The following is a 23,976-nucleotide window of genomic DNA, read 5'->3' as shown; positions in this document are numbered from 1 at the left end:
AAGATGTGCTGTATTTCTCTATAGAAGGAAACCTGCTTTGATTTTCAGAAGTCTGTTCAAATACTTTTAGTATAAAAATAGTCTCTCACAACTGTTGAGCTGTGGGAATGCCATAAAGCTCCTCCAGATTGTTGCTAATTGGGGTAATTTTCCATGGGTAAAGTTTGCAGATCTAAAAGTGAAGGCTTTGACAATGTGAAATATAAAAGGCAGGTCATAGCAGGACACAGTTTATTAGAATAGATAAGATATTGATGGTGCCTGCTGTCACTCTTTGCAGAATTATTCCATCCTTTTATAGGGTAAAATGATTTTCCTTGTGTGCAGCCCCCCTGGACTGTGGAAGTACTTGTACCCTGTTTCAGGGATAAGAATCCTAGGGAAGGAAATGTGGAAGGGTTGGCAGCAGGGTGTGTGGGACTGTGCCAGCCACCTGCATCTACCTGAGAGTGCAATTCCTGCCAGTTACACTCTCTCTCCAGAGCCCAGTCCTTCTGAATTATTAAATTATTCTGGATCCCTGGTCTTCAAATATCTCCTGTGCTCCCTTATCCAGTTCTGTTTCCTTTCCTCTGAAATAGGAAGACTTTTTATTTTTATTTTTGTTTTTATTTTTAATGTTATTTTTATTTTTAATGTTATTTTTATTTTTATTTTTATTTTTATTTTTTATTATTTGTATTTTTATGTAAATGTAAATGTAATTGTAAATATAGTTACATCTCTGTCATGAACTCAAACCCCATAACTTCCTCCACCCACACAATGAAAGGAAAAGCAAAAATCCATAAAATAAAATAGATTCCAATTTGTTTGGAAAACTTTTCATGGTAAATGCAAGCTGTTGCAATGCATTTCTTCATATGATGAGCTGCTTAAAATTTTATTGAAATTCTACGGGAAATAAAAGAACTTTGATCAAAAAATTTATATATTCACCTGGAATTTCAGTGGAAATTTTCCCATCTGAAAAATTTTATGTATTCATAAGTTGAAAATTCATCTGTGTTGTGTCAAGGATTGTAGCTACTAAAAAAGAGTTCTTACAGTTAATGTGGAAAAGTAAGAATTTAGCCAGTGCCTTTGTGGACTGGTTTTAAATGCTTACCATGGCTAAAATGTGTTTATTTTCTCTAAATTTAGAGGCTGCTGGGAAGAGTCATACTGGAGGAAATGTGAACCATAGATAGGGTCTTTTTTCTTATTTAAGAAGTGTATTTAAGCTACAGGATAGTTGCAATACTTCTAGAAATATAGATATACTTCTAGAATGTGATACAAGACAAAGCTAACTAAATCCTCTCTTGATCTACACCCTCCATGTTGCACTTCTCTCAGCCAATTTATATGGAGCACAGGATAGATTGCGGTGTGATTCCAGGTATTAAAACCGGGTTGTGTCTGTCTGTCTGTCTGCTGCTCTGAGGATGCTTAAATGTTTTTATTTTTTTAACAGCAGCACTGATTTGTTTTAATGCTCTCTATTTCTATAATACCCCAACTTGCTCACAGTCAAGTTTGAAATAGTAGCATGAAAATAGAAAGCAAAAATAAATAAAAAAATATCATTATCTGGAACTTTGGCACTTGGACATTTCTGATAATTTTTTTCTAGTCTAAATCTGGCAGACTTCAAATTGATCATCTTTTCTAAATGAAACCAGTAGGCTTCTTTACAGGAATGGAGACCAATAACCCTGTCAGGGGCAGGGGATGCAGTTCTCACTGGGTATGTATGTTTGGGTGTGCTGTGCTTCTAAATAAAGATTATTAACAATATTTTTTTCTTACAGACACCGATACACAGCCAGTAGCACAGCCAATGATATTCATACATTTATTGTTGGCTGTGCTGCAGTTAGCCTGAATCCTTGCATATAAATTCTATGTTAATACATCTGAGCTTTTGTACATTATCTGTCTTTTATTATCTTTTTGAAAGGATCTCTTCATCTTTCTAATGTGACCACAGGACAGGAACTCACCAGAACCTGAGAATAATGGCAGTGTTTAATCTCTTTGATTAACAATTCAAAACATTCAATGACTGGTAAAAATGTTTAATCAGTGTCTTAGCTGTTACAGGTTTGAGGATATATTTATAAAAATGAGTTGGTTGAATTCCTGTGAAGATTCCAGAAACCCTTTAGGTCAGATAAGGGTCTTCACCTCAGTGTCCTGGCTTATTCTGTTAATTTTGTTTTAAATCAACTGGTCAGACTCCCCAAACGAGTTGGTTTTTTGTTTTTTGGTTTTTTTTCCTCTTGTGCTGAGTAGAACCTCAATGCTTCTCTTGCCTCCAGTCAGTAAAACAAAAATTGGGAGAAATTTTATGTTTGGAGAGTCTCCCAGGTCATTAAATCTAGATAACCCTTGTCTGGAAACAGCAAGTAACAAATCTTGGCCAGAGGGCTTTAGAAACAGCTGTTGAGTGTTTCTGATATCACCAAACATTTGTGGTAATTTGTGGATTTTTAGCCAAGGTACCACTCCTTCCTTGTCCCACTTCAGGGTCCAAGGTCTTTTGGTTTTGGAAGCTCACTCCAGGCTTGAAATTACAAAGCTTGTGGACTGTAGGCATAAGCTGCAAAAACCTCCCTGGTAAATGTTCAGTTACAAGCATTTGCAGCATTCTAGGCCATTTCAGTTGTTATATTTGGAGTTGGGGCATCAATAATACATAATTTCATTAAAAGACAATGTGCTTTAATGTCATTGCAGTGAGTTATTTTGGGCATTTCAAGTGACCCCATTTGAAATACAACAGATGAAAGTATGCACCTGTATGCTCAGTTGCAGAGAGTTTGCACCACATATCTAGCTGGTTTTTTATAGACCTAAAAGTTTCATTATTTCTATTCCGAAATGCCAACATATGCATTTAGTATCCTGATAAAGCTCAACTGGAGCTGTAACATATGGCCCTCCTTTAGCTCCGGCCCCCTGGAAAGCCAAAACTAAACAACAAGACCAAGTTCTCCTTTGCTCTGATTTATTTGTGTTCCCTTTTTTTGAGATGATCTTGTTTGGAAACAGAAGGTTGGCACCTGAGAGAGGAAGCACGGGCGTGTGTGAAGCAGTGGGATGCCAGACAGGAGGGATCCTGCTCTCTCCTGTGCTTTGCAGAGCACTTGCACTTGCTGGAATATTGCTGGAATATTGCTCCTGAGCAGCTCTGGAAATTGCTGCTAACTCTGCCTGATCAGAGTTGCCTGATTTCTGCCTTTACAAACAGCTTTCCCTAAAGAAATTTCCCTAAAGAAATGTCCTTGGTGTTCATCTCCAGCAATGCTGGCAAAGAGTGCCACAGAAAAGGGACAGCCCTGGTATAGCTGGCTGACCATTTATTAGTGCTCTGCTCACTGAAGGGTGGCAGGGAAAGCTTGCTGGGGGTAGGAGATATTTCAGCAGCTGTTAAAAGATATCCTAGACATTATTTTTTTTCTTCTTCTGAAATCAGGGACAGATTTACTGTCAGTGTCTGTGTGTCTCTGCCATTCAGGGGCTCTATACCAGGATTCTTTATATCACTGCTGTGCTCAGTTTGCTGTGTATTGCAGCTGGGTCACTGTGCTTTCCAATGTTTCCATCATTTGGAAAGTTATCCCTTGTTTTCTGTAGCAGGATTATTTCACAGTTCAGGATTGGGCACTCCTGTGAGTTTGCCCAGTCTGGCCCATTTGTGGGACATGCCAGGGGAGGCCTGGCTGCTCTTTTGGTGGCAAAAGGAGAGGTAAAAAAAAATCAGACAGAAGTGAATCTGCAGCCTAAGTGAGGTTTAGGAGTTTTGCCATTCTTGGTTCTCTGTTGCTATTGCTGAGCACCATGGTAGAATAGATAATCACTTTCAAATGGAAACAAAAAACATGTAAGCAAAGGGAATTAGGGGAGAACAGGCATTTCTTTCCAAGAACCACAAAAACAGGTGTAAAAAACTTCTATAATTGAAATATTGAAAAATGAACCACTTAATATAGAAAATACTGACATCAGCAATAATAATGACAATAGTAATAATAATAATAATAATAATAATAATTTTAAAATCTGCTAATGTGAACAAACTGGAAAGAACTGTTTTGATTAAACTTAAGGGAAAATCTTTGAACAAAGTCCTGAAACTTTCTTCTATAATAATAATAAAATTATAAGGAATAAATAATAATAATAATAAATGAGGAATACATTCAACTTATATATGCTGTTGTATCTCACTGCAGAAAATGAAGTTATGGAAGTTTGCAACTGCTAAAGATTTGACTAGTGCCAGACAAACAAGCCAAATAATTAACTGCATAATAGACAAGGAAATAAAATTATTCCTGGAAGGTTTTACTACTACCAATTGCAAAATTTGTTACCTTGATGAATCTGCCAAGATTTTTTTCAGGATACCTTGAAGATTTTTGTGGTTTCTTGGCCTGAGAGTGATGCTCCAGGCGTGGCAGAGTTGGAGAGTTGATGTCTGGCTCTAGAGCCTTGTTCACTCAGTCCCAGAGCTGAACTTCCCCAAGGACTGAAATCTCCCAGGACTCTCCTGCAGCTCGTTCTGCACAGCCTTGCTGTGACACCTTCCAGGCAGGTGGAAAAATGAACCCTCCTGGGGACCTCTTTACAATTGGTGGTGAATTTTAATGAGATGAAGATCCAGGTTTGATGCGCATGAAGTTCAGGCTTCACTTGGTAGGTACATCACAGTGTGGTGGTACTGAGCAGCAATGAGGGCCTTTAAATGATGCAATATAAACTGAGAAAATGAGCCAAGGGTTTTGTTTAGATAATGTTTTTGCACTTTTGCCAATTACTTAGGGACAGAAAAATGGATCTAGAAGGATGACACTGGTGGATAGCTCTGGATCTACCATGAAGATAAGGTATCTGGCAGACTTCTGTCTGAGATACTGAATGTGTGGCAGCCATTTGTAGATGCTGATTGCAGAAATTTAATGCATGTGCATAAAAATCCTTACATTTTGTTCTACTAGAGTTTTGGGGAAGGGAGAAGGCACCTGAGACACCTGTTGATTTGGGTCAGTAGCATTTTTAACAAGTATTAACATTATCAGACATGTCTGTCCTTTGCCTTCAGTTGTTGTGAGGGATTTTTAGAGAATAACTGCTTATTTGTTTTTCTCTGTTTGGAATGAATTTATTTTGAAATTTTTGTTGTAACATTAGTTTTAGATGTTTTACCAACACTAGGCAATGAAAACAGACTGCATTTCAGTCTCACTTGTGATTCAGCAGAACTTCCAGTTCCTCTTGCTCGTGACTGTACAACCTGCAAGATCTGCATTGTAATATATAGAGACAAAACCCCACCATTTTCAGCAGTGTTCAGATTGCCTGACTGATTTCTGCTGAGTGCAGGTCCTGTGCTTTTGAAGCCTTGGTATTTTATGTGCTGACATTCAAACTTGTCTTTCAGAAAGCCCAATTTCAAAGCAAACACGATGGAGTGATTGTCCCATCTAGAGGAGCTGCTTAAAAATAACTTTTCCCTTTCTGAGTAGGTAAGAGGAGATTTTTATGACAGGTGGAGGAGCAGTTTTTATCCATCTCTCATTTGTAGTCAGACTCATCCCCAAAATTTTTGTTTGAAAGATCTGGAGTCAAAGCTAATTTTCTATCCTATTTCTTGTCTCCTAGCTTTGTACAAAAAGGTGCCAGGGAGCTCTCCCAGCACAGGGGAGGAAATGAGAGTCCCAGGCTAACAGCAGGGTCCTCACCCTAGAACAAATTTGAGTTGGATTGAACCTGCCAAAGGCTGGTGGCAGACTAGATGTCTGGAAAGTTAAATTGGAACTATTCTGTGGAGTTAAGGCCTTAGTTACATGATTTCTTTCTGAGGCAGATGAAATGAATAAAACTCTTATTTTGTTGAGGGTAGAATGTGTGGGAAATAGGCTATTTTTTATTATTATTGTTTGGAATCACTTTGAAAGGGGCGAAGGAATTCCAGCAAAACCTGACCTATAGGCCAGCAGACTCCACCAATTGATATTGCTGTGCAGGTGGAGACAGAGGCAGATTTGTTGCTTACTGTGCTGCCTCTATTTTTAGCTTCTGACTGCTTGCAAGTTCTGTTTACAAATGTCAGGAAAATGCATTAGGATTATCTGCTGTATTGTAGAGGTAATAAAGCCCTGTCCAATTTAGCCAATAAAACAGCTAAAAGCAGGCTCCCCCTGTCATGGCACTGCATGGCCTCACAGTGGCTTTATGCTGCCTGCCCTGTTCTTTCCTCATTTCTTGTTCCCCACCATTGTTTTGGCTCAGTGTGGAGATTTGGAATCTCTGGGGGGGTTTTATTCCTATCTGGAAGAAAAACCCCCCATTCCTCTCTAGTCCTTGCCATGACTTTCCATAGCTGAAAATGCACTTTGGGAAGAGGGAAGCTGAGGGATCAGCAGAAGCTCCGTGGCCCATCCCTGCAGTGCCCTCCTGAAGCCCAGCAGTGACTCTGGAGGCAAAAGGACCACAATTATTCCTCTGCCCAGGGCTCTCAAATGCTTGGCTGCTAAGAAATACCTCCCCAAGGGTGTCCAGCTCCAGTGTCTGCAGTGGGAACCAGTTTTTAGTGGCTGTGGTTGGTCTGGGGCAGCCTGTACTGGCTGATACCCTGTAATCCAATATCAGAGCTGCTTTCACTGCCACAGAGCCTGGAATCATGGACAAACATCCTGTTTAAGCTGGGATGGCTTACTGGGGGGCTTTATGACTGTACTTGTCAGCTAGAAGTATTAATGTGCTTAAGTCAGGGCTGAAGGTGCTTTAACGTTGTTATTTGACCCTGAAAGATAAATAAATGTGTTGTTTATTCCATTAGAAAACCAGTATAAAATATAAACCCAAATAAATAATATAGAAATACATCTTTCCAGTGCTTAAAAGCTCTTTATTACCTTTATTATGGCCTTCTACCACTAAAAGTTAGTGTTGTAGGATGCCACTCCTAGTCATATTCACTAATTAGCAAAAAGGTTTGAGCAGAGTTGTGACACTGTTAGTTAATACTTGTTTTTCACTGCTGTTTTAGATAGCTCAGGACAAACAGATTGTGGGTTACTGCTGTGATAGAATACATAAAATAAAAATAGTTCTCATGCAGAATTCCCTGTGCTTTAAATATACCAAATATGTCCCTTCAAGCATCCTTAAGGTGTGGAACAGCTATCTGTATGCAGCTCATCACCAGAGAAATTACATATTCATTTTTAAAGGAACCATACAATTAGTTAGTTTCAAGTCTGGATCTGAGTTGGGAAAGAAACTGGCAACTGAGTAAAAATGGAGGAGTTAATTCCACTAGAGGGGTAAGCTAGAAATAGGAGTAAAAGTGTTGCTTTGAACTGCATCATATGGAAGCAGCAATGACAGGAACATTGCAAGTTTCTATGTACCTGTGAATCCCCTTCATTTTTTTTTGCAATGTCTGCTGATTTTGAAACTATATGCCTCTAAGGAGGCAGACAATGAAAATTCGATAGGCAATATGTTATTATGCAGTGAAGTGTTGAAATTTGCAGATCACTGGCAAGTCTGACCAAGAAATACAGCTTCTTTTTTTACCTAGGGAATGAAGTGTGGGAGATTATGGTTTAAAAATGAGAGGGAGATGTAAATCTACACTGTTTCAATTCCCTTCAGCTTTGAGAAAATTGGAGTCTGGAGAGGAACCTTGATGACTTTTCTTTGTGTTTCGGCCAAATGTAATGATAAAGCCCAAATATTTGTGACATTTGGCTTGCTCATGACCACACCTAGGTCTTAGATCCATAACAAAAAGGTTTTTTTTCCCAAGAATTTAATTTCTGTTTATCCAGGTAAGTGCCACAGAACTGCAGCTTGCTGTTACTGAAAAGAGCAGTCAAATCAGTGTCTCTTCTGCCAAGCTGCTCTAATGAACACTGAGAACCAGATATTGGGTTTGTCAGCCTGAGATTGACAGAAGTCATTGACGAGTCTGTTTTTTGGTTTATTTGGTATTTGTTCTACAAGAATATGTTCTTACTAAGTTAGCTGGTATCTGTTCATATAAGAGTAGACAAATCAATCTTCTAGGCTTTATTTCAAGCCCTCTAAATACAGGAGCTGGAGCTCTGTGATTTTATCCAGGGAGCAGAGGTTCAGGTGGCCCTTCACAAAACATAGCAAGAAGGATGGAGTGCCCAGTGCCTGAGAGCTTGCCTGGGGTTGCTGTGACCCTGAGAGCTGCATTTGGTGCAGTCCCATCTCCAGGAGGCTCCTCTCCCACTGCTGGAGAGGAGGAGTTGTCCCACTGCTTCTTCCCTGCTGTTCCTCTGGGCTTTTGGAGTATTTGTTCTGGCACAAGCCTTCCTAGAATTAGAAAATGAAGTGATGAAACTAGGATGTGAGGAGTAAAAATTTTTTAAATTGTGTTTTTTTCCTAGGTATTAGCACATTTTCAGTCTTGGTTATGTTTTAGAAGGTATTGTGTGGTCAAAACCAGGGCTGCTCAAAACTTCTCCTCCTGATATTTTTGTGTTGGAAGTCACTGCAGTTCTGGGATCTGCAGCATTTCTGGGGGCTGTGTGAGTTACCCTTGGGCTTTTTGCCAAAAGATGGCACTCAAGATGTCTCAATGGGCCTGTGTGGTTTTCTGTCATCCAGTTCAGGTGGCCTGAAACTCCTGGCTGGAGCAAGGAGCACTTTGAGATGTGTTGAGTTTTCTGGGAGTTTGGTATTGTGGTTTCAAAATGTTTTTGTTAAAATCTGCATGTAAACCACAGCTTCTTTCATGAGCAGACTTGAATGCTGCTCCATCTCCCCCATTACAGTTTTGGAAGAAATCTCTTCAGTGTTCTGACCATTTCCTGTGGCACAAAGTCTTTTTGTAGACATTTTCTAAGTGTTGGGTCAGGTTGTTCTAGTGGGAATTGGGTGAAAGTAAATCCATGTGTTAAAACTGGTTTTGTAGCTCTTGAACAGCAGAAAAAGAAAAAAAATGCAAAGAAAGTTTAAAGTGATTCTAAATAATATTTTCTTTCCTTCAGCTGTCTCCGTAATGAGATACAGTGCATCATCCTTTGGATTTGCTGTAAGTAGAGATGCAATTGAAATATTATCTACTCTTTTTTTCCTTTCCAAGGGCCTTTTCTGAACATAAAATACTGCATTTTTTCTTATGGTAAGTTCATGGAAAGGTGTGCAAAGTCAATAATGGATTAGAAAACATATTGTTAAAGTCAAGAATTGGAAAGGGTGGCAAAAATACTCTAATTATACTTTTTCCTTTTCTGCCCATTAAATCCCATCCTGGAGTTAAAATCCATGCTCATACCTTAGTGTTGATAGATGTTATCCAGCAGATATGGTTTTCTTATACAAAATCTCTCAACTACAAATCATTTTTGTTGTTGAACTTGAACCAAATTCTGAATTTCCCTTCTGAACTGTTCCCATTGAAGCTGATGCTAAGACTGTTCTTGACTTTGGGAGGGCAGCTTTTCTCTCCAGTCCTTGCCATGACTTTCCAGATTCGTGGCAGAGCAAAAAATTCCTAATGACAAGCAATGACTCATATCAAATAATTTATCTTTAGCTTTCAATTCTAAAGGTCAGATTGACTCTGTAGGAAGTTTGACGTGGGACAGGCCTGGTTTTCAGTGTTCCTGACACCACATCTGCATTAATTGGGAATACAAACATGGCAATTTTGCTGATGATACAGAATAATAAATTCATGTATGATGAAATCTGGGTGGGATTTTGGAGAAGAAGTTAATATTTTCTTGGTTGGAAACAAAAGCTCTTGCAGGAAATTAGTGACTGCAGGCAATTTTCTACACTTATTTCTTTACAGTCTTTGCATTAGGATCGTATTAGTATTTTAACTCTTGGAGTGCTACAGTGGCAGACTGTGATGTTTGTTTTTTCTTAACTTCTTCACAGCTGATAGATTAAAAATTCAATTTTTTTTAATCCATTCATTGACTTTTGGAGCTCTGAAGTGTATCACTGTGCAATAATACACGGCAAAAACATGAAAATCAATTCAAGAAACGTAAATCGTGCCCTCATTAAAGTGATTTATTTGAAGCTGCTTTGTGTCTGTGCAGCAGGATGGTAAAGGCTTTGCTCTTAGTGCAGGGCACACTGAGTGGCCCACAGGACAATTGACTCTGTCTCTCTTGCAGTTTGATGCCACCCTGGACGTTTTGTCATCAGCGATAGTTTTGTGGCGCTACAGCAACGCGGCCGCGGTGCACTCTGCACACAGGGAGTACATGTGAGTACACTGCACTTCTTCTGCCTCTGCCAGGGGCCTGCAGAGCTTTTGGTGTCGGCCTGGGAGGCTGCACATTCCAGAGCTTTGACAAAAGCCTTTTGTCCTGTCAGCAAGTATTCTTTCCTTCTGCGAGCTCACTGCTCGCTCCCAAACACGCAGCCCCTCCTTAGGCAAACCTCCCCGTGGTTGGGATTTTCAGTTTCTTTTTAGCCAACATAGCAATGACAAGGCCTTTGGAATTTGGTTTCTCTTGCAGCACCTGTATCAAGTGAACTGTATTTGCAATCTGTAATAGATTTGTAAATCTTTCATTTCGCATCTTACTGAATTATTCTTACTAGAGTATGTTTTTTGAAATTGATGCTTGTATTATATTTGTACTTCTCTCAAGAAGTTTGAATATAAATCACTTTTTTTTAAAAGTAAGAGCATAGCAATGATGCATGTCTTCTTTATGCTTACTTTGCAAGCAAATTTTTTTCCATATTAAATATTTGATGTATATGTCCTATGGCGGGGGGGAAAAGGTCTTTACATATGAAGTGCAGTATTGATCACAGTGGGAATTGTGTTCTGCATCATCGTGCAGCATTTCTATGGGTGATTCATATGATACCTGAGAGGATCAGGTGGAGATTGAATCAAGAATTTTTCCAACTAGTGCATAAAAAAGTTTTAAAATTCTTATTCGAATTTTGGGCATCTAGGTGGAGAATTGCAGTACATTTGCCTGTTTTTGGTTTTTCTCTGTACTGCCATTTCTGGCAGCATCCCATCTGGCTGGAAATTAGTTCAACTGTCCCCTGGAATGGACTGCAATTTTATAGTAAAGGGGGATACAGTAGGTTCTGGGCTGAAACACCTCTCATGATGTCCTTTTAACAAAGGGCAGCTTGATGAAACCAAACGTTGCATAACTGATAGGATAAAAAAAAACCCACAGAAAACCAACAACAAAAAACCACACTGGAGGGTCTCAATCACATCTTCACAATCTTTTTCTAAAAACTGAGAAAAAGTAAGCAGTATTTTTACATGCCTTCACTCAGGCTCATGCAACAGCTTGCCAGGGCTGTGAATTCCTTTCTGGCAGGGCTCCATACAGAACAGTTTGGAATAAAAGGCCATAAAAGACTGATGTGGCATTGATTCATAAAAATAAAATCAGAAAAATGTGATTAAAATTAGTCTTCCTGCACAGATTTGGAGATTTTAACAGACATTTTCTTAGCATCTTGCTTTTGTGGGTGTCCACAGAGATTCCTGTCAACATTCAATTAACATATTTTTGAAATCTTCTGTTGGGCTTTTTCAAGTGAACCTTGTAAAGTATTTAAAAGAATACAATATACAAAAGAGGACTCAACATATCCCTGTGGCTAAGCCAGTAAAGTGAACAGGCAAAATAGTAAACATATTTTCCTGGTTTTTAATGCTCATTTTTAATTTGCTTTCATATAATCCCTCTGCTTTAATAAGACTGAATTAAGTCAGTGAATTACTTGCCATGCCCATTAGTTGAAGACAGTTTGGGTTTCATTATGAGTTCAGTGAAAGAATGTTCCCATGTGCTGGGAATATGAATCACTGGATAGCAGCCTGGTTATCCCTGTTTCCAGAACTGTGTTTCCACCACAGTACTGAAAGCAAAGAGATGATGAGATGGTTGTGCTGCTTGAGGCAGCTCTTACTGTGTCAGATTTTTGAGGGAACCACATTTCTAATTTCCTGTTGTGTTTAATCAATCTCTAGCTTGAAACACTGCACGTAATTGTTTTTCCTCCTTGACACTGGGAGAATGTTGCAATGATGCCTGCTGGCTGCTTGCTCAGCTTATGAATAATCAATCTTTGCATCATATGTGCCTCTAACTCCACCTGGTCTGTCACCATCCCTGTTTTCTGTGAGCCTCCTCCCTCAGACTCCTGGACTGTGTGGGTTCTTAGGTTGTGCTGTGTGTTATTCCTGTTTTTGTGTGCCTGGCCATATTCTGCCCAAGTGCAGGGGTCTGTTTACCAGAATAAGGTGTGCCAAAGTGGCTTCAGTTTAGTTCTTTATTTATAGGTCTCTCTTATTGATTTAAACATTACACTTGTCTGTGTATCCTAACAGATCTGAAAAAACCCTTATCTCCTTGGCAAAAGCCAAGTGGAATTGCCAATTAATTGTGTTTTGCAAATTTATAAAACCTCCTCTTTCATAAACCTGACAGCAAGAGATTGATCCAAAATCTGTTAAAATCAGTGTAAAGCCTCTCATGGGAAGGCAGCGTTAGAGTCAGTCCCAGCTCCTGGACGTCATTGAGAGAGAACATAAAGATAGCCTGAAAAACACACCTCCAGAAGAAGGCACAGAGAATACATCCTGACTCATGATGTGCTGTGAATTAAATACTGAGAATCAAATGCTAAGATGTGAAAGAAATGCGTAGTCTTGCCTAAGCTGTAGCCATATGGCAGTTGGAGCTGCAGCATTGATGGGCTGGCACTCCCAAGGGTACAGAAATGCTTGCTGTGCCAAGTTCTGCTCAGAGGAACCAATGCATTTCCATTTGACTTCAGGGCAACTGGAGTGCTGAAACCATCATGCAAATGTGTCCTGCTGAGCTTAACTCTGCTTAATATGTTTCATTTTTATTAGATCATTTGATTTCTCTTGTTTTCTGGGGTGAGATGAGAAGGTTCTTTTTCAGAGTTCATCCCTTTGGTTCGTCCCTTCCCTCCAGGGTGTCAACCACACACAGCTCAGAAGAGGCTGAACCCCTGGCAGTGGCACCAGCCCTGTAACCATTTGTTGATTCTCCAGATTCAGCCATCTCAAAGCTCTGCTTTCACTGGGAGCATTGATGAGAAAATTCCTTTAGCTCCAGAGTCCTTTACTGCCTCTTCTAGAGTTCTGTCACCCTTCCTGCTGTTGCTCAGACTGCTCCTGGATGTGTCATTGGTGCCCACATGAAAGAAAAGCCAAGGCTAAAACATTCACCAAGATCAGGAATTAAACCACTGCAAGATTGAGACACTGCTTGGCTCTGCCTAGCTGGCTCATTAATGAAAGAGTATGTGGGAGTGGGATGAATATTTGATGCTTTTTTAGAAGAGTCCTTGAGAGAATTGTAGGTCTTGAGGCAATGCAAGAGTTGGGAAGGACTACAGATATCTGGGAAGAGAGTCAGAGTACATGCATAGTTCATGAGTACTTGATCTGCTCAGTGTGAACTGCTAGGTTGTAAATTAACATGCAGGAAATGTAAAGGTGCTGAACAAGTCATCAAAAAGCAATGATCAAGGAATTAAAGAAAGAAAAAAGTGCTGAAATAACCGGAGAAATAATTTGAAATGTCCACTAAAGATGAAAATCTACAACTGAAATTGACTGAGGTGTTTAAGACGTGCAAAGAAATGTCAGTGGTCCTCCTGGCTGCTCTCCATATCCAGTTTACAAATGCCTTGAATATTTTGCCCTTTAGTAAACCCTTAGCAACTTGGTAGCTTATTGGGTTGCTGAAGCAAATATAAATCTGCTGAAGAAGAACTTTATTGACACTGGTTTGGCAACAGTGGTTTTTCACGTGCTTAAATAAACTCAGTCAAGAGCTGTAGAAGAAATTTCTTAATAGAAGACTGGAAAAATGTCTCATAAGATATTGAACTACTCACTGGCTACACAGCCAGGGGCAGCTTTTAGCTTCTGTTAAATTCAGGAATGCAGGACTTGGCTGGAGTGCAGGAGCTGTGTCTGAAGAGAAAGTGAGAAATACCACCAAAAAAGGAAGGATTGGAAAAACAGAATAACTACATGTACACAGCCTTATGGGAAATCTTTAAAACCCAGAGCTCTTTCAGTACAGTTGGTTGGAAATATCTTGCTTTTCTGTACAATGCAGTACAGGACCCAGTATTTGCCTATGCCTGTGGGATCCATTCTGGGATTTTTGGCTACTGGGTTTTTTATTGCAAAATCCAACTCTGTACAGCATATTTAAAACAGTGATTCTTGACAGTTGCAGCTGGTGTTTGCTATATATTATTTTGTTGATGGTATCAAGTTAAATTCTGTGTTTCCCAGGAACCAGTCTATCAACATCTTTCTTAACCCAGTGCCAGAGTAAATAGGAATCCTGACTCATAATGAACATTCTGGATTATGGCAAGAGCAGAAGACACACATTTCTTATGTTTCTTTCACTATTTTGGTGTTGTGGTTCTGTTTGTTTGTTTGCTTGTTTCTTTTGATTGTGTATTTCAGTCTCTGGCTACACATTCCTTAATTACCTAATAAGAAAATTAAATTATATCGTGGATTAATCATTTTAAACACACTTGTGGTGCTCTATGTTGCCATGACATAATACATAATGAATGCAGATATGTCCTTTCTTTTTTTTCTATTGGTGGAGCTGTTATCTGAAACATGAGCAGTAATACTAAAATTACAGGAATTAAAATCTACAGTGTGGTAGACATGGGTGCAGATATCTGTCATACCTCCACCTGCTTCTGAGAAAGCTTTTTGCCAGAAGAGAAGAGTCATTTTGCAATTAGACATTACCTAAATGCTTTGCTATGTGCCTGTAACTTAACTTTCATCTCCTCACCTCTGCTGTGGCTGTGGATTTGGTACCTTCAGGATGCTGAGGCCATTTGCCCCCTGAAGAATGCCTGCTCAGAGGATTTGCTTCTTAATGGATTCCTAAACTATGGGGAGGAAGAACTGGTGATCTCACCTGTTTTGACATTCAGAAGAACACAGCTATAACAGCTTAATCCAAGAATTTCTTATTTAGCTTCAACTAAAGCAGTCTCTAAGAAAGATATTTGATTGCTCCTCGTCAGAAATTATGTGAGAAATCACATGGGGAAATGTGATGAGACCCTAAGAGAGAGAGAGAGCCTCTCCTTCCAAAGTAATTGTAACCCTTTTTTCTCTCTTGCTCATGTTCAGATGACACCACTTGGGAATATTTACCCTGGTATCTGGCCATGGGGAGTCTTGCAGAACTTATCCTGAATATATGTGCATTACAATTAGGCATATGGGGAATATGGGGATTCTGATGTATCCTACTTTTGCACTCAAAGCTTGAAAGAATTAGAAGCCACCTTTTATGGCTGTCATACTGCAAAGTTAGGTCTGGCTCTTCTCTCTTCCTCTGATTCTAAAAGAAAGCATATTGATCTAGATGGTTCCAGGGCATGTTCTCTCTTGGTTCACAGAATTGAATAAAACCACCCAAATTTTCAGTATTTCTATTGTATTTAAATTTTCATGTGAGGGTTGGCTCTGCTGTACTGGTTAACCCAGCTAAATGAGCACTGTCTATTTAGGTAGTGTTGAATGAAAATAATCCTCTGGGTTCAGACCCAACATATCAGTCACATTGAAAAAACTGTGGATAATTTTATCTATACCATGCACATGAAAGAGACTCGAAGCACAGATGGCAAAATCCACACCTACCCACAGTTCAGGGCAAACCTCTGTGGCTGGAGGCAAAGCTCTTTTGTGATGAGTGAATGGAATACCTAAGTGATCTGGAAAAATGTCAACTGCATGGAGCTGCAAACAGCTCAGAGCCCACCTCTGCAGCTCATGTGTGGTTCTCAGCTCCCAGGGGTTTGGTCTCACAGCACATTTTCACGTCTCTCCTACAGAATGAGGCTCAAAGTAAGGGGTTTTCAAAGGGAGTGTTCACCTGTGCTTGGATATCTGCTTTATAGGAGCAGAGGTATAGTTTCTTCTTAACCACACTGAAAATTTCTAAATCATTCTTTCTTCTGAGATATTTGGCCAAAATCCAGGTACAGTGCCAAATACAAGAGGTGCTTCATATGGCTGATTTAACAAACATCATAATTTCTCCATAAATTCATTATCCCATATTCAGAAAAAAAGTAAATAAATCACAGACTTTGCTCTTACCCAGACAGAAATGCATTTATGCCTTGTGCAAACACACCCAAAAAATCATTGCACATACAAGTTATATTAAATTTGAAATAGAAAATGTATATATTTATATATTCTAAAATCTGTTTCAAAAACTGTGGCATCTGTAGACTTGGCAATGATTTTACTGGAGCTAGATCCCAAACCTATGAAAGCCTTTCCTTTTACTTGACTGGTGGTTGATTAAGCAGGATTTGTGTATATTGCCTACTATTTACACATAGGCCTATGCATATAAAATCAGGGATATGATGTTTCCTGTGCTGGAGTTTGATGATCACCATAAAAATGAACATTATAGAAGTTCTCAAAAGGGTTTAATTTCTAGGTTCAGGGGAATGGCAGAGTCTCTGATCATCTGCTGCAAGGGAGGAGCAGTGCTGGAGCCAGGAGGGTGGTTGTAAGGCAGGTGTACTCCAAGTGCAGCTGCAGAGCCTGTGCAGACTAGGAGCTAGAAAACAGGTCCTGAGAGTTTTTGAAGTCCCCCCAGTTGTAGAAATGTCTGTTAGCTTTTTCTGGTAGATATTCCATACCTGGAGTATCAAATTATTTATGGAAATGTTGCCCCAGTTCAGCTGCATGATGTTAAAGTATGTAAATGCCCTGTTCTGCAGCAACCAGTTGAAATCCTAAGGGATAATAAAAGTTTTAGAAGGCCTGTAACACTTTCAGCATGAAATGGTTCCCTAGCAGAGCTGATCTGAGTCTCAGACATAAACAGCATTTCCCCTCAGTGTCTTTTAAGTTAGACCATGTGATATCACACACTTTTCTAACACAATAATTGAAAAACTGATTTTCAGTGGTCATTTGGACTATTACTTGTATTCTCTTTATTGTGTAATCTAGTTTGGGCTTATGTTTTTTTATGGTGAGAAAAACAGAGTAGCTGTAATGATGCTGATCTGGATCCTGGCAGTTGGGGGTGGATTATGGAACATGTGTGATGAACAGCAAGCCCACTTGGTTCCTTTTAAAGAGTGTCTTAAATTGACTCCATTCCCTCCTCACTGAGCACCAGACAGGTGTAAATACCCTGAACAGCTGTGATTCTGTACAGTTTGGTGTCCAAAACCTCTCCAGGAGCTACACTTGATAACAGAGAAGCTACACCAGTAGCTAATACAACTGCCTAATTGGACACAAGGAAGCTTTAGATTAGCAGTAGAGCATGACAGGACTCTCAAGACTGAAGCTAATATTGCATCTTTTGCCTGTGTATTACCATAATATGTCACAGTGGCTAGTTCTTTTTAGAAAAAGTCCTTTAATGAGTTTCAGAGGCAGATGTTACAGTTGTCGGAGTTCTGGATGTCACCCTCATGAAAAATGTGACTGCCACGTTGCAGAACAGCAGCAAATGTTAGTGAACAGCTGCATTGTAATTTGGAATTCTCTATTTAAAGGAAAGAGCAGCAAAGCTGTGGCACAGTGTGCTGTGCACTGGACAGGCCCTTGCTGCCACAGAGGCGCAGTCCCCAGAACAGAGCTGCTGCTGCCGCCTGCCCCTGCTGTGCCTGGCCTGTGAGCAGGGTGCTGCTGGCAGACATCCCCAGCTCAGCTGCTTGGGGCTCCCCTCTGCTTCTTTTCACACCCTTTTTCCATGGCAGGAGTGGCCCTTGCTCAATTCCTCCTATCCCTCACTTGTGTGACAGCAGATTTTCCCTACCCTGCTTCTCATCATCTCCACCAAGCAGATCCCACTTATTTGCCACCAGAAAATCTTTTTTTTTGGTGGCCAAATTTGAACCTTTTCCTCCAAATCCTTATCCTTTAGATTCCAACATTCAGTTTTGACTGCACTTGAGGATTCCTGGGCTGGCTGTAATTGGCATTTTACACTTGGCTGTGTTAAGGAGGCTGTGAGAGCTGCCATAGTTCCAGTGTTTAAACAGGCTGACAGCCTCTCCTCCAGAAGAAATGTGGAGCAGGTTATTGCAAGTTCCAAGTTATTAATGAAGGAGCAGTGACAGAATGTAATGTGTGTTTGATTTGGGGAAGGAAGAATGAAAACAAGAGTACCAGCAAGGCAAAGAGATGGTAAAGGGTTCCTCCCATGGGGTTAGACATGGAAGACAATTGAGAAAAAAGTATAGATACAGAATTAGAAAGTGAGTGAATACTTCATGCTCAAAAATATTTTCCTAACTTCTGACAGCAAAAACCTCCTGGACAACTGCCTTCTGTGTTACACCATGTGACTTCCCCTGAATGATTCCCTGCATGATATTCACTCTGTCAGCCACTAATACTAAAATCCCTTCTAATCATAGGGAAACAGGATTTAGCACTTTTACAGTTTTTATTAGAATAATTAATTTTATATATTTTTTTCTTCCTTAAACTCTAGAGGTTTAACTGGGGGGTTTACCCAGAGATTAAATTCTGTATCCATCATAAAACTGATTTTCTCAGCTTTGCTGAAGAAGCTCACATTACTCTTGGCTTAGAGCTTATATTGGCCTGCAGCTCATTTTAATGTAAAGTTACAGTTTCTTGCAGAATAATATTTTTCACCACTTCAGTGGTGAAAACAGCCTGCAGAGATTTTAACATTTCCTTTTCTGTGGGCTATTAGGAGTCATTAGTACTGAAAGATCTTGACAGAGCCTGCAGAGTTAAAGATTTTGTGGCTAAAAATTAATGGGTTCACAGGATACTGCAGGTTGGAAGGGGCCTCAGGAGGTCTCTGGCACAAGCTCTTGCTCAGAGCAGAGGGAGCTGTGAGATCAGAATAAGGCACTCAAAACTTCATCCAGTCAGCTCTCCAAAACTTCCAAAGGATGGAGGCTCCACAGCCTCTCTGAGAAATTGTTCTACTATTAACTTCCATGGTGGAAATCTCATTTCTCTTAGGAAAATATAACGTGGTAAGATTCTTAAGAATCAAGGAAGTGCAGAATTAAAATAGGGTAAATCAGCTCTTGTAGAGTAACCAGAATACACTCAGAAATTAGAAGTATTGTCTTTTATTTACAGCATTGTGGCTGCCAGAGAATTGGATGAGGAACAGAAGCTTGTTTAGATGGCAGCTTTGCAAATGTGAGAATAGAGTTCCTATCTCAAGAATACGAATACAAATCCTTGTGCTTTATACATTGATTTTTTTTCTAGTTCTTTTTTGTCATATTTACCCCTGTAGCTCAGTTGAAATGATCAAAATGTTTTCTGTGAATAAGGCAAGCAATCTTGATACCAAAAAGGAAGTTTTTACAGTGAGAGCAATCAATCACTGGAACAGCCTCCCCAGGGATGTGGCAGAGCCCTCATTGTGGGAAGTTTCCAAGGTGCAGTTTGGGCAGGGTGCTGAGAATCTCATCCAGGTGCTGTGAAAGGTTGGACCAGGTGACATTTGGAGGTTCCTTCCATCCCAGACTCTTCTGTTGGTCTGTGAGCCTCTTTGCTTTGGTTAGAATAATAAATACCCCCAAATCCCCCACGAAATAACCCATATAATCAAAACAGGTCAGCTAATCTGGGATACTGCAATGAATGAAACAGGTGGGAGAATAGAACAAAATTGGGAAGTAATTAGACTGCTCTTGACAAACTTGTTTTATTCCACATGGTGTCATCATGTTTCAGGCATTAGTTTAATGAACTGGAAGTGTGGTGATGAAATAGTTTCCAGGCTGTAACAGACAAACCATCAAGTGCCTGAGACCAGTTTCCCTCTCTACTGCCCCAAAACAACTCCCTGTGAGCTGCTAGGAGAAAGTTGACACATTTTTGCAGATTGTGTTCATATGCATCACTAATTTTTTCTGAATCCTTAATTCTGTTGTCCCACCTTTGCTGACTTGAGAGGAGGAATTCCAAGGGCTCCATTGCAAACCCTCGTTGGTACAGTGCTGCTGTAAAGATTTGCCAGAAAGAGAATGGGATGATAATTAAAAAGAGGAAATTTTTGCCTTGACTGTTTCATAGCAGTCAGTTGATAGGAGAAAAACTCCATTTCCAGTCACCCTTGTGTAGCTTTTCCCTTTTTTCTTTTGAGGTTGTTTATAGCCGAGCTTGTTACTCAGCATATATTTGTAATTTCATTGCTATTATTGACTTATTTTTTATAAAATATTACCAAACAGGTAGCTGAGAATCTAAACCTGCAGTCTTACATCAGTCTGACTGCTGCTCACCTGGAGGAGCAGCCTCTTTATCTGAAAGGGGTCAACTCATGGAAAGGGTGTTTAGTGTGGCAAGACCATGCTAAAGGTAAAATTGCTTCATTATGTTGAAGATTAATTACCATAGAAATCTGAGTGAGATTAATCTCCAATTCTATGTTGGCAACATTACAGAATTTTAGTCTTATCACTATCTGTATGGACTTATAACAAAGAATTGCAAACTTTAAGATAGAATAAAGGCTAAATCCACAAATTAGGAGGCTGTTCTGCTGCATCTGCTGAATGCAAATGAATTGGATCATGGGAGTTACTCTCCTTAGGAAATTAATTTTATCATAAAATGAGGGGAAAAAGCACTAACTTACTAATAGCAGCTTGAAAATTGAGTTTGTGGAGATGGAAGCCCCTGAATCTCAGTACTTTTCATAGCTACCTGCTTAAAAGCCATTGACTTATGCAAAGCAACAAATTTTTGATTAAGGAAAAGAATATCAGGCGCTTAAAGTGATTGATTTCCTTTTCTGGTTTCCTTGTGAGTTGTGAAAATTTGTCATGAAAATGAGGAATTGTGTCTATTAGAGCTGCACACAGGGAATATGTGATGGAAGAGGTGAGGTGGCAGCTGTGTGTGCTGTAATGCAGTTACACTGATCTGCTTCTGATGGCTGTGAAATATCCAGGGCTGCTGTAGTACAAAATGGGTATTTATAGGGCTGTATAAATATAAATAGGTTGTATGTGGGTTGTAATACTGCTTTCAAGGAAACATATTTTGAAAATTGTCAAGATTCAATTGTCAGAATCAATCTTTTGTTTTTAGATTTATACAGGTGTCTGGATTCCACTAGAAGTGATCTAGCAGGGACATAAGCTCCAAACCTGTGTAAAGTCTTTGATGGTTTTGAGAGTCTAAATTATTTCACTCTGAATACCTGAGGCTGCAGTACAACCAATTTAACAGAGGGTTCCACATGTGACAAAATAATGCTGAAATGATGAGGCAATTTCTAATACAATGAATTACACTTCATATTGTCTTCTGGATTTTCACATACAAATACAGCCTCAAAAACACATCTAGAAGTCTTGGGCAGATCATGATCAGCTACCAACACCTCCAGCAAACTAAAGAAGGCTTGGTGGTTTCACTGTTAAATCTGTAATATTTAATTTTCTTGTAGTTTTCTTTACTCTTGCATTCCAAAGGCCATTGCTTTAAGGAAAAAAAAAACAAAAAACTTTGAAAGTTTGAGCTGTAGTTGAGTTAAAAGTTGATTGCTGCCTGAATATCAGAGAGATGCCCTCACCTTGTCCTCTGTGAAATAGTTTTCTATTTTCAAACTATACTGCATTCTGAAAAATTCCAGAAAGATTATTGTTTCTGAAAAACATAAAAAGCTTTTACACTTTGTTTTAAAATGTTTTGACTAAATTTTCTCTCTTCCTCCTTCTTTTTAGAAGCAATATATTACATGGGACTGGAGAAGATTCCAGATTCATGCATTCTTCATTAGAGCTTTTCTGTTGCCTGTCAAACCTGTAGCATCAATTCTTCTGCTTTACAGATCAATTATAACTATAATTATTTAGTAGATACTTAGTGGTAACCTCTGACACTAACTCAGGTAGAAATGGCTGTAAAATAAGGACATTATCTTCAAGAGGTGCTGGAGATGTGAGTCAAGGGTTAGGACAAAGCTATCAGGGCTTTAAATTCTTCTCTGTGTTATCAATCCACCCTCACTTCTGCATCACTCCTCTTTCACTAGTTTTTATGGGTACTCCTGAGTTGATTTCAACCTGTTTAGAAATGGCAGTTTGCTCATCTAATTTAATTGAATGTTATTAATGGAGTTGCATTTGCCAAGCACCTTGGCACTTACACCCTTCATGTACAGTTGGAAACACTCTGTAGTTACACAGCAGTGGTTGTTAGCAGATGGAAGTGAGCTGGCCTGTATTAACATTTTTGTGGTCTAGCACAGTGAAAGTAGAGCATGCTTACAATAACCAATTGCAACTTGTTTATTATGTACTACAGTTTCTCAGATTAATTTTAGGAGGCTTGTTATTTTTTACATTTGTAGTTGGATCTTGCATGATTTGCAGTCTAGTTAGAAATTATTTCTTTCTAGCTAATGAGATTAAAAGAAGACACAGTGCAGTGTTGTGTCTTAGTGGTTTTGCAGATAAATCAATACACTCAAGAAGGCAAAAAACATGTATTTTTTTGCTTGAAGTACTATACTCATGAATTTTGCATGGCTGTGGATTCCAAAAGCCAGCATATAAAGGAGAAGCTAGGCTTGCTAAATACGACTACTGAATGCTTATTCAAACCTCAGTCTGCATTTCTGTCTGCTATTAATACCCTTGTCACTGTTGTTATCATCTTCTTTTTCTTCTATCTACTTCAGCTATTTCTGGGTAAGTAGGTGGATGGGAATTCTTTTGCCACAGTAAAACTGAGCTGGAGAATAAGAGAAACAGATCAAGACTGCTGAAGCCATTGTGTATCTGCTGGCAAATTTGCAAAATATTTGGGTGTTTGGCAAGTCCACAGAGATAACCCCAAACTCTCTGATTTATGTGGGAACAAAATCCAGACAGTGGTCAGGGCATTCCCCAGGGAATGTTTGCCTGTCTTGCCCAGAAGTGTGCAGGGAATAAAAGATGTGCTGAGGGAAAGGGAAGACGCATTCAGTGGGCATCCAACAGTGGGTATTGCCACAGGAAGTGTGATCCATAGTTTCCAGCTCACAGATTTGGGGCTGTGTTGGTTTAAGCCTGTTGGGGGGATAGAAATCTCATCTTTCAGAATGGCTGTCAGGTGAAATGCCAGAATATCCTTGCAGGAAGTTCATGTGTCTTATGTCAAGCAGTCACTGGCTCAGCAAGTGGCCTTAGGCAAGTCAGGCAGATTTTGTGGACCAGTTCCTGAGTCATGTCATGCCTGACTGGGGAGGAAAGGGCAGGAAACAGCTGTTCCAGGTTCTGTTATGCTACCGACCACATTTACCAAATATCTCTGCTGGCTTGGTAAAGAGAATGAAGTTCCTTTCATTATTCTAATGGGAGATCCTAGCAAAACAAACAAACACAGAGAAACAGTTCTTCTCTAGAGGGCTCTGTGACAAATCATCAGGAGCAGAAGTGGCAGGTCTTTCTCCCTGAAACATCAGAGAATGGAACATCATCTGCTGTGCCCTGTCTTCTCATACATAATCCAGGTTTTAAGAATGGGAAAGGAACTGGATATTTCATACTGTTCTTTAATTTAAGCCTCTATCTTTAGCTCCTTAAGATATTTTTTCATTATTAATATTCTGTCACCCTCTGTTACCCTGGAAGAGTTGGCAACTTCAAATATGTTCGTAACATTTCTTTGTATTTTTCTCTATTTTTTCCCCCAGGGCTTGTGTTATCTTGGGTGTCATATTCCTGCTGTCATCAATATGTATTGTGATCAAAGCCATCCATGATCTTGCAAAGAGGGTGCTTCCAGAAGTGGTAAGGTGATTCCTGTTCTTTTAAATGTTCTCTTTATTCCCTGCCCTGCCAGTGGGACTGAGAATTGCCAGTGTCTCCTTCCAACAGCCCCACTGAACTCTGTGGAGCTCTAGCAGGTGCCTTTCCTGCCTGGCTCACATA

At 39.6% G+C, this 23,976-nt stretch overlaps 1 protein-coding gene across 1 annotated transcript in view; it reads left to right on the top strand.

The window, feature by feature from the left end:
- Positions 1-23,976, top strand: part of TMEM163 (transmembrane protein 163) — an 87,855-nt gene that overhangs the window by 43,368 nt on the left and 20,511 nt on the right. The window contains exons 3-5 of the mRNA XM_036386583.2: positions 9,018-9,061; positions 10,161-10,252; positions 23,739-23,835. Of these exons, the coding sequence (XP_036242476.1) occupies positions 9,018-9,061; positions 10,161-10,252; positions 23,739-23,835 (233 nt within the window). The remainder of the gene's footprint in view (positions 1-9,017; positions 9,062-10,160; positions 10,253-23,738; positions 23,836-23,976) is intronic.

The sequence above is a fragment of the Molothrus ater genome, chromosome 7 (assembly GCF_012460135.2).
Source record: "Molothrus ater isolate BHLD 08-10-18 breed brown headed cowbird chromosome 7, BPBGC_Mater_1.1, whole genome shotgun sequence".
Classification (NCBI taxonomy): domain Eukaryota; kingdom Metazoa; phylum Chordata; class Aves; order Passeriformes; family Icteridae; genus Molothrus; species Molothrus ater.
Note: the sequence above shows the minus strand (reverse complement) of the source record. Positions and strands in the feature narration are given on the sequence as shown.